The 14,973-nt window shown below is 34.1% G+C and overlaps 3 protein-coding genes and 1 non-coding gene across 6 annotated transcripts; 3 read left to right on the top strand and 1 right to left on the bottom strand.

Annotated features, from left to right (window-relative positions):
• Positions 1-1,777: 1,777 nt before the first annotated feature.
• On the top strand, positions 1,778-6,041 carry LOC100803820 (zinc finger protein GIS2). Of its 3 annotated transcripts, none has more exons than XM_003522803.3 (4): positions 1,778-1,970; positions 4,240-4,449; positions 4,782-4,874; positions 5,281-6,041. In XM_003522803.3, the coding sequence occupies exons 2-4, from the start codon at positions 4,331-4,333 to the stop codon at positions 5,831-5,833; spliced, it is 765 nt and encodes a 254-aa protein (XP_003522851.1). In that variant the 5' UTR covers positions 1,778-1,970; positions 4,240-4,330; the 3' UTR covers positions 5,834-6,041. The 3 variants fall into 3 exon arrangements, with proteins under 3 accessions (XP_003522851.1, XP_040870663.1, XP_014629881.1); XM_041014729.1 differs by having other exon boundaries at positions 1,801-1,970; positions 4,170-4,449; XM_014774395.3 differs by having other exon boundaries at positions 1,820-2,671.
• Positions 6,042-6,971: 930 nt separating this feature from the next.
• Positions 6,972-9,552, top strand: LOC100802232 (codeine O-demethylase). The gene is made up of 4 exons (XM_041014728.1): positions 6,972-7,453; positions 7,689-7,942; positions 8,468-8,795; positions 9,141-9,552. Exons 1-4 carry the CDS (start codon positions 7,208-7,210, stop codon positions 9,381-9,383), a joined length of 1,071 nt encoding a protein of 356 aa, XP_040870662.1. The 5' UTR covers positions 6,972-7,207; the 3' UTR covers positions 9,384-9,552.
• Positions 9,553-10,321: 769 nt separating this feature from the next.
• Positions 10,322-12,626, top strand: LOC100799195 (codeine O-demethylase-like). The gene is made up of 4 exons (NM_001254513.2): positions 10,322-10,615; positions 10,700-10,947; positions 11,610-11,937; positions 12,137-12,626. The coding sequence occupies exons 1-4, from the start codon at positions 10,373-10,375 to the stop codon at positions 12,371-12,373; spliced, it is 1,056 nt and encodes a 351-aa protein (NP_001241442.1). The 5' UTR covers positions 10,322-10,372; the 3' UTR covers positions 12,374-12,626.
• MIR4403 (microRNA MIR4403) lies at positions 11,051-11,154 on the bottom strand. Its single transcript, NR_048741.1, has one exon. It is a non-coding gene; the product is annotated as a microRNA MIR4403 (primary transcript).
• Positions 12,627-14,973: the final 2,347 nt, after the last annotated feature.

Genomic DNA, 14,973 nt, shown 5'->3' with positions numbered 1-14,973 from the left:
CAAAACGCGAATATATATATATATATACGCGTGCATTTAATATTATCACTGAAACATAAAAAAATAAATATATTTCAAATTATCACTAAATAAAAATAGAATTAATTGTTTCAAATTATCTCCAAAGGAACATTTATTAAAATTTATTTATTATTATAATTTTTATCTCTCCTATTTGGTCCCATATCTTATTTTTTTGGTTTATTTTGATAATTTTTTTTAAATGGATCAAAATAGTTCTTTTGTCTGTTAGAAGCCAAATTCATTAACGAGATTCAAATATTGACAACTAAAAATTGACACAAAATGAAAAATAAAAAAAGCCTCAAATTATTCTAGCTCATTTTCTATTTTTAAAACGGTTAATCTCCCATCAAAGGTCAAAACTTCTAGCATTGAATCCCTTGCCATCAACATTCTCTCCTTTCAGCATCAAAATCGTGTGTAGTCCCCTCCACGTTATGCATGACAACAAGATTACATCCTTTTACTCCTCCTTCCACACTCTCATTTTGTCGCATCTATAACTCCTACCACAATTGCAACACCTACAACCTTCCCTCCTTCACCGCCAACTACGTCCTTTGTTGTGGCCTTTCTTTGCTCATTTTCTCTCTTTCCTACTACCATCGCCATCATCCCTTTTTCCCCTTTCTTCACCAACAACAAAAATACAAGCACAAGTAGATAACCTTAAACATAATGCACCCAAAAACCTATAAAAAGAAAATTTAAATCATGTACACATGAAAAAGCAATGATCACTGACATGGTGGAGGACAAGATTCCCTCCTCACTCTATGGTCAATGCTTGTTGTCATCGTTGCGAATAACTTTTCTAGCCTCCAGATCTTTAACCTTGAAGAAGGACTCATTAGGGAAACCTTGGACTGAGAAAACATCACCAAATCCACCAATCCATGGTGTCATTCAGTTGAACTCAAATATTATTTATGACTTACATGTGCAGCTGTGGGATTTTCAATAAAAAAAGGGATTAGGGTTATGAAGGATGAAACTCAATTATTAGAGTGTGTTCTAAGGACTTTTTCTCATTTTTTTTTGTTTTGTGACAACATTTAGCTATTGATATTTGAATATCATTAACCACATTAATTTCAAACGGACAAAAGAATAATTTTAAACTACTATCGCCATCATCCTTTTTTCCTCTTTCTTCACCAATAACAAAAATACAAGCGCAAGTAGATAACCTTAAACATAATGCACCCAGAAACCTACAAAAAAAAAAAATTAAATCGTGTACACATGAAAAAACAACGATCACATACATGGTGGAGGACAAGATTCCCTCCTTACTCTCTCGTCGATGCTTGCTGTCATCGTTGCGAATAACTTTTCTAGCCTCCAGATCTTTAACCTTGAAGAAGGACTCATTAGGGAAACCTTGGGCTGAGAAAACATCACCAAATCCACCAATTTATGGTGTCGTTCACTCAAATTCGATTATTATTTATGACTTACATGTGCAGTTGTGAAATTTTCAATGAAAAAAAGGGATTAGGATTATGAAGGATGACACTCCTTTATTAGGAGTGTGTTGGAAGGACTTTTTCTCATTTTTTTTATTTTGTGGCAACATTTAGCTATTGATATTTGAATATCATTAATCGCATTAATTTCAAACAGACAAAAGAATCATTTTAAACTCTTTTAAGTAGAGAAGAACCAAAATGATTTTATATAAGATAAAAGATGAAAATGAAAAAAAAAAAAAGATACAACATTAGGCCATTAAGGAAAAGAAAAATGGACGAGGGTGGCCTTGTTCTGTGACTGACGCGACAATATTTAATTATTTATAACCCTCGTTCGTAACTCCAACGGAGAACAAAAAAAAAACAACTTTGCGGCTGCGCTGCTGCTAATAGCGCGTTGCATCTGCTACCTATCATACATATTTTCGCCAAACCGCCGATTCCGTTGAGCGTTTCTACCGTAGCGCTCAGGTTCTTCCTTTAACCCTTCTCTTCTTATGCCTTATTAATGTTTGTTTTATTGCGACGGGACTCTCTGTTAGGGTTAGGGTTAGGGTTAAATTCGATTCGGATTCATCTTGTCGAATTTGGGTACGATTTCCTTCAGTTTCCCTCATTTTCCGATATCGATGCTTGGGGTTTCGTTTCGCCTTGATTCCCTGTGGTGCTTACCGTTATCGGCTCTTCTTAGGGTTCCGATTCCGAATCTGTAATTTACATAAGGTTTGGACGTGACGGATTTATGACTTTTGATGTGTGTTTTCCTGGTAATGGTTGACGATCTATGTTTCTACGCGTAAGATTGAACGGTTTTCCCAAAAACAACTTTGCTCGGATGTATATGTACGTGACGGTTTTACAAAGGAGCAGCTTAAGTTTCCTGCGCTGAATTTGTTGACGATATCTAGAAAAAAAGAATGATAATGAAGTTGAATTTGTGAATTGATGTTTTTGTATGTGAGGATAAATTTTTTAGCTGTGGTGGACTGTGGGAACTGGGAAGTGAAATTCCAGGGAGCTGTTTTACATCTTGAGCCAATGGAGTTGGGAATAATTTGTTTGTTCGGATCTGGAACTAACCAAGGACAGCTAATTAGGATATTCCTATGTTACCTGCACTAGAACAGCTCGGATTAAGTAGAAATCAAGGCTGAGTTCTGTGTTTTCGTGTGGTGAGTGGTGATTGTTGAGAACTAGCTGAAAACAATAACGTTTACTGTGTGTATTTTTATTATTCATCACATTTATCTGCATATGTTGTGTCTCACTCTATGATTATCTCCCAAAAATAATGTCATGATATTATGATAAAAAATTCTAGATATGCAAAAGGAAGAAGCAACTTTAGTTTAAAATTAAAATCTCTTGATGGGATTTTGAAGTTATTTCCTGCATAGTTCTTTTATATAAAATTGAGAATTTAATGAGAAAATAGAGCACATCACACTGTGGTCTAACTCTCATAATCATTTTGCAAAATCTGAACATGCCCAGATTTGCTATATCAGATGTCGTTGTATGATACATTAGATTTTGTTAATTGTAATTTTTGAGGATATATGGTGCCCAAATACATCATGATAATGTATTGGACCAAAAATATCTGGTTAAAAACAATAAGCCCATTGATATGTACCCAACTGTTTAATTGATTCCTAGCTTAATTCTATGTTACATGGACCAAAAAGGGAAAATCTCCCATTAGATGCAATAGAAAGTGTTTCTTTCTCCAGCAGTGTCACTGAATCTGTGCTATACCCACACCATGAGTTTGAATTGTCATTTTTATAAAATCCATGTACATTTACTCAACAGCTTAAGTTTTTGTGATAGTTGATCCATGACATAGTATTAAAGCCTCTATGACCATGTAGTCAGGACAGTGGTCCCCTAGCACCCCTTTTCTTCTAAATATAATTCAAATATTTGCACAAGGTAGGATTGACATGGAACATTGTCCACGCTTCAAGAGCAAAGGGCTCTTGTGTGAGGGGCATATTAGACATAAAACCATTCATGTGCTTTTACTCAACACCTTAAGTCTTTGGGATAGTTGGTTCATAACAATCTAGACCTTTTAGCGAAGGATTTGTGAATTACTCACTTTAAACATGGCAATGCAAATTATCTGTAAATGTTATTGTTGAATAGGGTTAACCTGGTCCTATATAGCATCTAATCAACATGAAGATGTAGTATTTTCAGGAGGGTGAGCCTGTTCAAGAACATGTGTTTATTTGAAAGGCATCTGTATTTTCCATTTGCAAGATGTAGCTTGCTATCACCATGTGTGCCTCCTTTCCTTTCTCAGTGGTCATTTTCTTTATTTTATCCCTCAATCTCCTTGAAAGGAAAATAGTATTCCACTATTCCTGAACCAAAACTATGCTTCCAGATGACTTTGTGTGTGAATAAATATTTTACCTTATCCATCTTCGCTACTGGATTAGCTTTGCTGAAAGATGGAGTGATATTCTTTCTATTGTTTTTTCAAAGGTAGAGTGATCCTATGTTGGAAATATTATTATTTGTGAGAAGTACATGAATATTATGAAGAATGGTTTTAGGTGCTGAGTGCAGTGGTATTTGATTGATGTGAATGTGAGATGGATTGCTTGTTGAAATTTCATGTCGTATACTGTTGGAATTTGCGGTTTTTATATTTTGAAGGGGAGGTAGGGGGTTTGGCTTGGCTAGTTGGCTTAAGGATGATATTGGATGTTGGTTGTGATGTGGACAGGAAGGAGGCAGTGGCTGGTGGTGTTGGTTGTGGTGGAGGTGGTTTTGCTGATCATTTGTGGTAGAGGGTAGGAAAGAAAAAAAAGTTGAAAATGAGTTCAGACAGCCGCAGCAGGAGCAGAAGCAGGAGCCCAATGGACCGTAAGATCCGCTCTGATCGATTTTCCTATCGTGATGCACCTTACAGGAGAGATTCACGTCGGGGTTTCAGGTTTTCTTTTGGATTTTAACTATTTATTTGCAGTTGTTTTTCTACTTAAATGCATTGGTTAAGGAAGCCAAAGAAGATTGAAGTATGCTTTTACTAGAAGAGGCTTTGAATCTTTATTAAGCTGTTTATAAAACCCTAAGTATGACCAATTTATTTTCTGTTCTTGTGGTTTGCAATCTTCTTACTCTGGCTGCTGCTATGATTAGTTTGAAACTTAAGTGATGTGCTTTGCCTCTCAAACAGAGCGGGTGCATTTACTCAAAGCCATCTGACTTTTGGAACATGAGCATGCATTTCTTACAATGGCAACACTAATTAGGTTTTTTTGTCAGCCGTGACAATCTGTGCAAGAACTGCAAGAGACCTGGTCATTATGCAAGAGAATGCCCTAATGTCGCAATTTGCCACAACTGTGGCCTCCCTGGGTATGGAATTCCTTCTATGTTTCTTAAGAATTTAGCATTTAATTCTGCAATATACTTCTTGCTGTGAATTATAATGGTTTCATGTGATGAGAGATGATTCATGAAATGCTTAAATTAATTTTTTTTTTTTTTGGGGGGGGGGGGGGTAGAAGTTGACCATTAATTTGAACCTTTCCTGATACAGTTCCTTATGTTGGAAGTTAGTTAACAGGTCTATTGTGTTGTTTGCTATTTCCAACTTCAGTTACATTTTTTTTCCTTATATTTAGATACCAATTACTACAATTATAATAGTTACATTTCTTCTGAAGAATTTATTTATATCAGAAGTCTGTGATGTCAAATTGACAATTATACAATATCTGCTAACAAGGTTTTATGTTTCTGGTTTTGAATGTTTGATCAGGCATATTGCTTCTGAATGTACGACAAAGTCACTGTGCTGGAACTGTAAAGAACCTGGCCACATGGCCAGCAGTTGTCCAAATGAGGGTATTTGCCACACCTGTGGTAAAGCTGGACACCGTGCTAGGGAATGCTCAGCCCCTCCAATGCCTCCAGGGGACTTAAGGTTGTGCAACAACTGTTATAAGCAGGGGCACATTGCAGCTGAATGTACGAATGAGAAGGCATGCAACAACTGTAGGAAGACAGGCCACTTGGCACGTGATTGTCCTAATGATCCAATTTGTAATTTGTGCAATGTTTCTGGGCATGTGGCTAGACAGTGTCCGAAAGCCAATGTTCTTGGAGATCGCAGCGGTGGTGGCGGTGGTGCTCGTGGTGGTGGCGGTGGTGGCTATAGAGATGTTGTTTGCAGGAACTGCCAGCAATTAGGTCACATGAGTAGGGATTGCATGGGCCCCTTGATGATTTGCCACAATTGTGGAGGTCGTGGTCACCTGGCATATGAGTGCCCTTCGGGTCGGTTTATGGACCGCTACCCCAGGAGGTACTGATGATGGGAAATTTATGCGTTACCAGTTATATGGATGTTTTTCTATGATTTCTTTGCCGAGGACAGATTGTTGAGTCTTGGTAGTGTATGTGTTTGGCTTTATTATTTTTAACTTTCTAGAGTCATGACAATGATGCCAATTTATCGGCAATTTATAGTTTATGATATCGTGCTTGTGCTAGGAATAAGAATTTGCTACTGTTAAAACATGTTATTGTATGCAGATGTCTGGTGAGATTATTTTTTATTGGTTCAGTACAAGTTTTTATGGTAATGAATGCTGAAATTTAAAATTACTCTTTCCGACTTTGTATAATGGAAACACATTCATGCTGTACTAATGAGGGTGAGAAAAATATTGTGCAACAAAAGTGTGATTTCTTTGTATAATGCACAACAAAATCTCACTTTTGTTACATGTTTTATGCACCCTCCACTAGTGCATCGAGAGAGTGTGTTTCTGTTATACAAAGTGGTTCTGACAACATTGACAATTTCGCCGTACAAGTGGGGATGTGAAAAAACTGTGCAACTTTAATAAGAATTGTTGAATCTCAAAAACTTATTATGCAAAATCCTATTTTTTAGAATTGGACAAGGGGTAGGTGTAGTTGATATAAAGGAAGTAATAAATTGGGGTTTATTGTCACCAATTTGAACTAAATAAGGAGCTAACGAATTTTCTTCATGCCATTCAACTTTTCAATCAAATTCTTTTTTAAGATTTATAATTATCCACTTTATGGAGCTGTTGTATAATTTTTTTTTTCATTACATAAATTATAACACAATGAAATCTTGATTTCATTGTGAGACATTTATAAGATAACAGGATCGTGATTTCATTGAATTGTTAGAAAATAGAATAAAATCAAATTTTGTTGTATAAGTTGTATAATAAAATCATAATTTTGTTATATTGACAAACACAAAAAAATTACCATCAAGAGAGGGGGAAAGAGGAGAGGAGGAAGGAAAGAATGAAGAAGCAAGGGAAAATGAACGAAGGAAGAAAGGGTGGAAGGGTGGAAGGGTGTGGGAAAAGAGAAAGGATATTTTGGTCTTTTTTCTGCTCTAATATCAACTTCCTCCCCAAATTATTTATCTTATAAAAGCGTCCAAATTTTTTGGCTCAAGAAATTAGAAATTAAACAAAACGGCCTGCTTGCGAGAATAAAATACGGGGTTAAACGCATCTTGATTTTATTTAAAAAAAAAAATAGAAAGGAAGGGAAAATCGTAATATTTTGTCCTTTTTTTATTTTATAGAAACAATTGGTGTGAAAGTAGCAGCATATTAGCGGTGCGTGATTGATTCTGTAGCGACAACCGAGGAAGCCTCTACCCAAGTTCATTCCGTTGACCTTTTTTTCTAATGATGGCGGAATCGGGCGAGGAAGAGATAGTTGGTAAACCTGTCCAAGAGCTGCTGTTGAATCCCGAAAATCTACCAAAAAATTACATCTACGAGGAAGGTGGTGCTGGATTTCGTGATGCTCTTGTGCCATCACAGGATGATGATATTCCGGTGATCGACCTTCATCGCCTTTCATCTTCATCCATCTCACAACAAGAGCTTGCTAAACTCCACCATGCACTCCATTCATGGGGCTGCTTCCAGGTATCCCTTTTACTTCATAGATCCATGCCACTTTAAAAAACATGTTATCTATTGCTGAACAATATGTTCCAAAAAAGTGTGTAAGAGAGCTAGTAAGCTTGAAATTCTGTTTCTTCAGGTTATTACCATCTTTAGTTGACTTCATTTCCTTGATACAAGTTCGTAAAGTCATCCTAGAGTATCAAAGAAAATTATTAGAGTAGATACTAATGTTAGTAATGATATTCTCGTTTAGGCAATAAACCATGGAATGAAAAGCTCATTTCTGGACAAGGTGAGAGAAGTTTCAAAGCAATTCTTTCAACTTCCAAAAGAAGAAAAGCAAAAATGTGCGAGGGAAAGGGAACCAAACAATATTGAAGGGTATGGCAATGATGTAATATATTCAAAAAACCAAAGGCTTGACTGGACTGACAGAGTTTACCTAAAGGTGTTGCCTGAAGATGAGAGGAAGTTCAATTTTTGGCCCCAAACCCCTAATGATTTCAGGTATACATTCTTGTCAATAACACTGAATGTTGTTCTTTTGCATGAAGCTGTAGCAAGTACTCTAGTAGCTCCAACAAAAGACTATATACTGTTTTAAATTTTTAAATTAAAATACACAAGCATGAATATTGTCTCAGTTACAATAAATTTCTGAATAAATACTTATAAGAGAAGAAATAAAAATAAAAAATAATTAAAACTTTTTTCATAAGTTAAAATTAATTCACAAACCTTACTTTTTTTGTAATTATTTTCATCTAACTTCTTCAAAAACCAAAATACATGAATTTATTTTAACTTATGATGATAAGTTATATTCATTTCATTTTTTTTTAATTTTCTTTTCTTATAATTAATTACTTGTTATGAAGCTTATCTAATTAAATTAGACTTATATATAGCATTATTTTTTGGAAAAGAAATAAGCAATTTCCTCCTTTTCTCTTGGGCTAGTGACACTAGTATTAGCTCCTCTATCATTTGCACATGTACATTGTTTTTAATCTCATGGATGTTTCGATGAAGGAGTACTGTCCTACAGTATACCGAAAGCCTAAGGCTGCTAAGTGAAGTAATCCTTAAAGCCATGGCAAAGTCACTGAACTTGGAAGAGGATTGCTTCCTAAACGAATGTGGAGAGAGATCTAATATGATTGTGAGGGTCAACTACTACCCTCCATGTCCAATGCCTGATCATGTTCTTGGCGTGAAGCCACATGCAGATGGATCCACCATAACTTTTCTGTTGCAAGACAAAGAAGTAGAAGGCCTCCAAGTCCTCAAAGATGATCAGTGGTTTAAAGTTCCAATAATCCCTGATGCTCTCCTGATTAATGTCGGTGACCAAATAGAGGTAATAACTGAAGTTTCTTGTTCTAGTTGGAATTTTGTGGGTTAACATTGTTTAATTATTGGATTAAATTTTGATCTTAATTGATGAATATCAATTGTTTAGGCTTTATGATGTAAGCCTCTCATTCATTTATGATTCAATTGAAGTAACAAACATGCATTCCATCTCCTCCTCTATCACATATTTTCTAACCACCATTTTATAACTGCGTCATTTATCATTAAAATTTCATCATTACATTCATGCAAAGAGCAAACTTGTCAATAGAGTTGATTGATACAGCTCAAAAAGCTTGCCCATGACAACATATAGGATTGACTCAGAACCTTTGAATGTGATTAACAGATAATGAGCAATGGAATCTTCCGGAGCCCAGTACATAGGGTAGTGATAAATAAAGCGAAGGAAAGGCTCACAGTAGCAATGTTCTGCGTCCCGGATTCAGAAAAAGAGATTAAACCAGTGGATAAGCTAGTCAACGAGTCAAGGCCAGTGTTATACAGACCGGTGAAAAATTATGTTGAAATCTATTTCCAGTATTACCAGCAAGGAAAAAGACCAATCGAAGCTTCAAAAATTACCTTTTGATGAAGCTGAATGGTTCTCGGAATTTAGTTAAACAAAAGAGACTGCAGATGCAATCAAATTTGTATAACCAAATTCCAAGTTATGCCCGCTGGTATAAATTGAATTCGTGTTGATGTGTTAGATAACTTACGATTGAGATGTATGGACTATGGAGTTTTATTTGTGTGCAGCGGGAAAGTACACGGAGGTTATCTGCACAATTATAAAAGTTGAAAGGTAATTGCATTTAACTTCTTTTTGTAGTTGTTAATGGCGATACCATCAGTGCCGTCGACAGAGTAACCTTAATGGTTGATAACTTGATGTGGGTCTTTTAAAAGAGATTCTGAAATAAAATGATTTATTTTAACAATTAAAATCTAAACAATAAAATAATTTGACGGAAGTTAACCATATCTCATGATTGTCAAATATTGACAGAGAGATTATTCTACATAAAATTGAAACTTTTGAAGTTCATATATTAAAGCACATACCCAAACTTGACATTATTTCACATTTTCCCTTATAATAAATATACCATGTTAAAATTTGCGCTGTAAATAAATGATATAGTATGTGGTGTATATTAAAACAAAATACGGTGTTAAACAAATATTGATTTAATTATGTGTGAGATGATTGATAAATAATTTTATCTCTTAAACACATATTTTTAGTCAAAAATAAAAAATATAATATATCAATTGTTAGATGAATTTTAATATTTTAAGATATTAATAATTAATTCTTTACCTTCGGTCATGAGATATCCCGTTAAAAAAAATTATTTAAGGAGAGAAAATCTTTATATTTTTGTCCGATTTATTTCACAGAAACAACACGTGTCTTCTAGGGTCAAAAAAGGATGCAGGTGATGCTGACGTATCCCCATCAGTCATTGATACTGTAGCGACAACCGAAAACATAAAACTTGCCTCTTTAGGGAAGGTGGTACTGATTACTGAATCTTCCCAACTTCACTCCGTAGACCTTAGAACATTTTAGTGATGGCAGAATCAAGTGAGGTAGAGATAGTGGGTAAACCTGTCCAAGATTTGGTTTTGAATTCTGAAAATCTGCCAAAAACTTATATCTACGAGGAAGGTGGTGCCGGATTTCGAGATGCTCTTGTGCCATCACAGGATGAGAATATTCCAGTGATCGACCTTCATCGCCTCTCATCTCCATCTACTGCACTACAAGAGCTTGCTAAACTCCATCATGCTCTCCATTCATGGGGCTGCTTTCAGGTCTCCCTTCATCTTTTTTAATTACTTAATTTATTATTGCTTAATGCTTGGTAATGATATTGTCAATTATTTCATGAGATTCAGGCAATAAACCATGGGCTGAAAAGCTCATTTTTGGACAAGGTGAGAGAAGTTTCAAAGCAATTCTTTCATCTTCCAAAGGAAGAAAAGCAAAAATGGGCAAGGGAACCAAACAATATTGAAGGATATGGCAATGATATAATATATTCAGAAAATCAAAGGCTTGACTGGACTGACAGAGTTTACCTAAAGGTGCTTCCTGAAGATGAGAGGAAGTTCAAATTTTGGCCCCAAAACCCCTATGATTTCAGGTATGCATTCCTGTCCCCTCCAACTCTCAATGAATGTTCTTTTTACATGATGTAGTAACCTATGAAGCACGGACACCCCGGTCTCTTGCCGTGTCCGGTGTCCGACACCGACACCGACACAACATCGACGCCCGTGTCCGGGTTGAATTTGATGTGTTTGACAGGTATTCACGTGTCCGTGTCCGTGTCGTGTTCGGTGTCCGTGTCAGTGTCGGTGCTTCATAGGTAGTAACTAGCCAGTCCTCTAGTAGTTACAACCTATTTTAAGGTGTTTATTTAGAACTTTATACAAATATCAATAAATTATTATTCCGAGTAATACTGGACTTGGTCTTCTTAAATAAATTCTTAAATTTGAGTCCTGTGGATGAAAAAAAATATAAAAAATATAATTGGAAGGAAAAAAATCTAATAAGATTTTCTGATGAAAATTAATCATCAATAAATACTCCGTATTAATAACATGATAAAGAAAAGAATTTTATCCAAATTACACCAATATCTAAATTAGTCACGGGCATAGCATTATTATTTTTGGAAAAGGAATGAACAATTTCCTCTCCATTTCTCTTGGTCTTGGGCTAGCGACACGAGTATTCACACCTCTATCAATTGCACATACACGTTGTATTTAATCTCAATGGATATATGATTCAATGCAGGAGTATTGTCCTACAGTATACCGAAAGCATGCGACTGCTAAGTGAAGTAATTATTAAGGCCATGGCAAAGTCACTGAACTTGGAAGAGGATTGCTTCCTAAATGAATGTGGAGAAAGAGCTGATATGTTTCTGAGATTCAACTACTACCCTCCATGTCCAATGCCTGATCATGTTCTCGGTTTGAAGCCACATGCAGATGGATCCACCATAACTTTTCTGTTGCAAGACAAAGAAGTAGAAGGCCTCCAAGTCCTCAAAGATGATCAGTGGTTTAAAGTTCCAATCATCCCTGATGCTCTCGTCATTAATGTTGGTGATCAAATAGAGGTAATAATTGAAGTTTCTTATCTTTTTTAATTTTCTTTTCCTTCAAGTGTTTACTGAAAAGTTTATCCAAATAAGGTCTTATACTTCATGTTAATGCAAATAGCAAACTTGTAAATAGTGTTGATTGATACGACAACAAAGCTTGTCCATTATATATAACAGATAGGAATGACTCAGAACCTTTTAATGTGAATAACAGATAATGAGCAATGGAATTTTTCGGAGCCCAATACACAGGGCAGTGATAAATTCAGAAAAGGAAAGGCTCACAGTGGCAATGTTCTGCCTCACGGATTCAGAGAAAGAGATTAAACCGGTGGAGAAGCTAGTGAACGAGTCAAGGCCAACGTTATACAGACCGGTGAAAAATTATTCTGAGATCTATTTCCAGTATTACCAACAAGGAAAAAGACCTATTGAAGCTTCAAAGATTTAACGATGAAGCTAAATACTTCTCGGATTAATTAAACAAGACACAGTCTTTTTCTTATCAGCAGTTAAATAATAGAGACTGGAAAATGTAATAAAATCTGCGTAACGAATTGAATTCATGTTGATTTATTAGATAACTTAACAGCTGAGATGTATGTACTTTTATTTTTATGATGTGATCAGTTGAAAAGTACACGGAGGTTATTATCCGTGCAATCATAGAAGTTGAAAGATAACTGCATTTAACTGCAACTTTTTGTAATTGTAAGTGTCGGCAGAGAGTAACCATAGTGGTGTGGTAACTACTAATGGAAATGCTGTTGAAAATTTTAAAATTAGCTACGTAATTTTTAATTCTAAAAATTTGTGGTTTTCAGTTTTCAAATTTTAACATCAAATATCTATATCTATAATTTATAATCTATAATCTATAATAATAGATAAAGGGATATCCTTTGTTAATTTTTTTTTGGTTAAAATATTTTTAAGATAATTATGTCCTTAATTATTAAAAAAAATTACATAAATTCAAGGAAGTTACACATGTTACTATTTCTTTACCCTTTTTTCTTTCTAATTATGCTATACTTTTATCTCCCATTTATATTATCATCATTTTTTTGTTCTCAACATCTAACCATTCTCATTTATGATGGATCGTAATTATATAGTGTAAAAACAATAATGATTCCAGAATTTGCCATTTCTTTGTTCCTTTCTTCTATTTGACATCTACATTCTAATTATTTTTCTTTTGTGTATGCAAGATGTTGCATATGTTTTTCTTTGTTTATTTATGGTCTTTTACTTTCAGAAAATTTTGTTCTATTTAAGATTGATTAAACTAACTAACAAATTGTGATATTTTTGGGAAGAGGTTCATGGAAGATGATGTATGTTTACTCTGTCAATTTCTTCAAATCTTGTTTAGGTTAAATGCATAAAATCCCCATATCTTGGTCGGAGAATGAAATCTCGGTATGAATGTGTTTGTAGAGATAAATCTTTTATTTTGATTTTTCATTTTTGGTAATTGAATCGAAAGATTGTTTTTTATTTCTCTTTTTTATCTTTGTGATCTAGTTTATTTTGTCCTCACTCATTGAAGCATGGAAAGGGTTGAATGTAGGTTTTTCACTTTAATTTCTTTGAGAAGCTGGAAAGGGAATTTGAGCCTACACTCCAAAAAAGAAAATGGGTTTCATTGTTTGTTGATGAGCCCATGCGAAAACTGAACTCCATGTTATATTTTTTGTTCCATGTTCTTAAATTCTTTTAACCTTTCTTTTGAATCTCTCCTTTTATTCCTAGTCCTTTGGTTATTGATTCAATTTCAGATTTTTTTTCTTCTCAATTTTGTTATCAGTCTCTGGGTATTACAATTTGTTGCTTATAAGTTTGCATATAAAATATATTTCTTTTAAAATATATCTTTTGTGTTTCATAAAAAGTACGAAAATATTCATGCTTGCAATAATTGAATTTCAAAATGTATTAAATACACTGTAGTTTGAAAATCAATTAAAGGTAAATTTGGTATTCCTATTTGCCTTAAAATTTGACTTTGGTCCCCTATAATTTAATTCATTAATTTAGTCTGAGTTTTTTTTCAACCCCGCTATTTCAGTCCTTAACCTTGAAATTGGACATTGGACATTTAACGTTAATTGCTTACTTTGACCGCCACGTGTTATGCTTTTATCGGACGTTGACCGCCACGAATGTATGACATGTAACGATCAACGTCCAATAAAAGTATGACATGTGGCGGTCAACGTTGAGAAGTGATAGTCAACGTCCAATTTGAGAGTTAGAGACTAAAATAACGAGATTGCAAAAAAAATGGGAACTAAATTCGTGAATTAAATTATAAGAAGACTAAATTTGTAATTTTGAGACAAATAGAAGATCAAATTTACAATTTTGCCTAAATTAAATATTTATAATACATTCCAAAAGTAAATTAATATCAAGAATGCATTTACATATTTAATACATGTCAATTTTTTTAAAAAAGCATTTAATAAATTCTAAAAATTCAGTTTTGAAAAATTTACAAATTACTAAAATATATTTTAGAAGTTGATTTTCAGAAAATTTACAATTTTTTAAAAAAATATTATGAAAATTCAGAAACGTATGTAATATATATTTGAAATCAACTTCTAAAATATGTATATATTTTTCAAATATATCCTCTCCAAATTAAATTTTAGGAATGATATTTAAAAAAAATAAAAATAAAACAACGAATGGAGGTGCAGATAGAAAATGGGTGAGAAAATACTCTGTAATTTACGCGGGTATAAATAAAAAAAATGTTATAATATTTGAATTAAAATATAATTAATAACTGCAGGATTGATTTAAAAATATATAAACAAATTAAAATTTAGAAAAAGGTGTGGTGGTGGGTGGGGATTTCTCCCAACCTGGTAAAAATTGATAAAGGTGAAGTTCAATTTAAAGATATAAAACTCATCTATTTTAAACCTGAAACTAAACTCCCTTCACCTTTTTTAGGGATAAGGGTGTAGAGTCAAATTCATCATTGTCTTATTTGTTTTCCTTCTTGCAACCTCCGTTGTAATATATTTTAGAGAT

Source organism: Glycine max, chromosome 4, assembly GCF_000004515.6.
Source record: "Glycine max cultivar Williams 82 chromosome 4, Glycine_max_v4.0, whole genome shotgun sequence".
Taxonomy (NCBI): domain Eukaryota; kingdom Viridiplantae; phylum Streptophyta; class Magnoliopsida; order Fabales; family Fabaceae; genus Glycine; species Glycine max.
Note: the sequence above shows the minus strand (reverse complement) of the source record. Positions and strands in the feature narration are given on the sequence as shown.

What these genes read in the sequence shown, in the direction of transcription:
- LOC100802232 (XM_041014728.1), top strand. Translation starts at nt 7,208, where the DNA reads ATGATGGCGGAATCGGGCGAGGAAGAGATAGTTGGTAAACCTGTCCAA. An exon ending in CAAACCCCTAATGATTTCAG is followed by an intron (nt 7,943 to 8,467) that starts GTATACATTCTT and finishes GTTTCGATGAAG; the next exon opens with GAGTACTGTCCTACAGTATA. An exon ending in ATGTCGGTGACCAAATAGAG is followed by an intron (nt 8,796 to 9,140) that starts GTAATAACTGAA and finishes TGTGATTAACAG; the next exon opens with ATAATGAGCAATGGAATCTT.
- LOC100799195 (NM_001254513.2), top strand. Translation starts at nt 10,373, where the DNA reads ATGGCAGAATCAAGTGAGGTAGAGATAGTGGGTAAACCTGTCCAAGAT. An exon ending in ATTCATGGGGCTGCTTTCAG is followed by an intron (nt 10,616 to 10,699) that starts GTCTCCCTTCAT and finishes CATGAGATTCAG; the next exon opens with GCAATAAACCATGGGCTGAA. An exon ending in CAAAACCCCTATGATTTCAG is followed by an intron (nt 10,948 to 11,609) that starts GTATGCATTCCT and finishes GATTCAATGCAG; the next exon opens with GAGTATTGTCCTACAGTATA.
- LOC100803820 (XM_003522803.3), top strand. Translation starts at nt 4,331, where the DNA reads ATGAGTTCAGACAGCCGCAGCAGGAGCAGAAGCAGGAGCCCAATGGAC. An exon ending in GATTCACGTCGGGGTTTCAG is followed by an intron (nt 4,450 to 4,781) that starts GTTTTCTTTTGG and finishes TTTTTTTGTCAG; the next exon opens with CCGTGACAATCTGTGCAAGA. An exon ending in CACAACTGTGGCCTCCCTGG is followed by an intron (nt 4,875 to 5,280) that starts GTATGGAATTCC and finishes ATGTTTGATCAG; the next exon opens with GCATATTGCTTCTGAATGTA.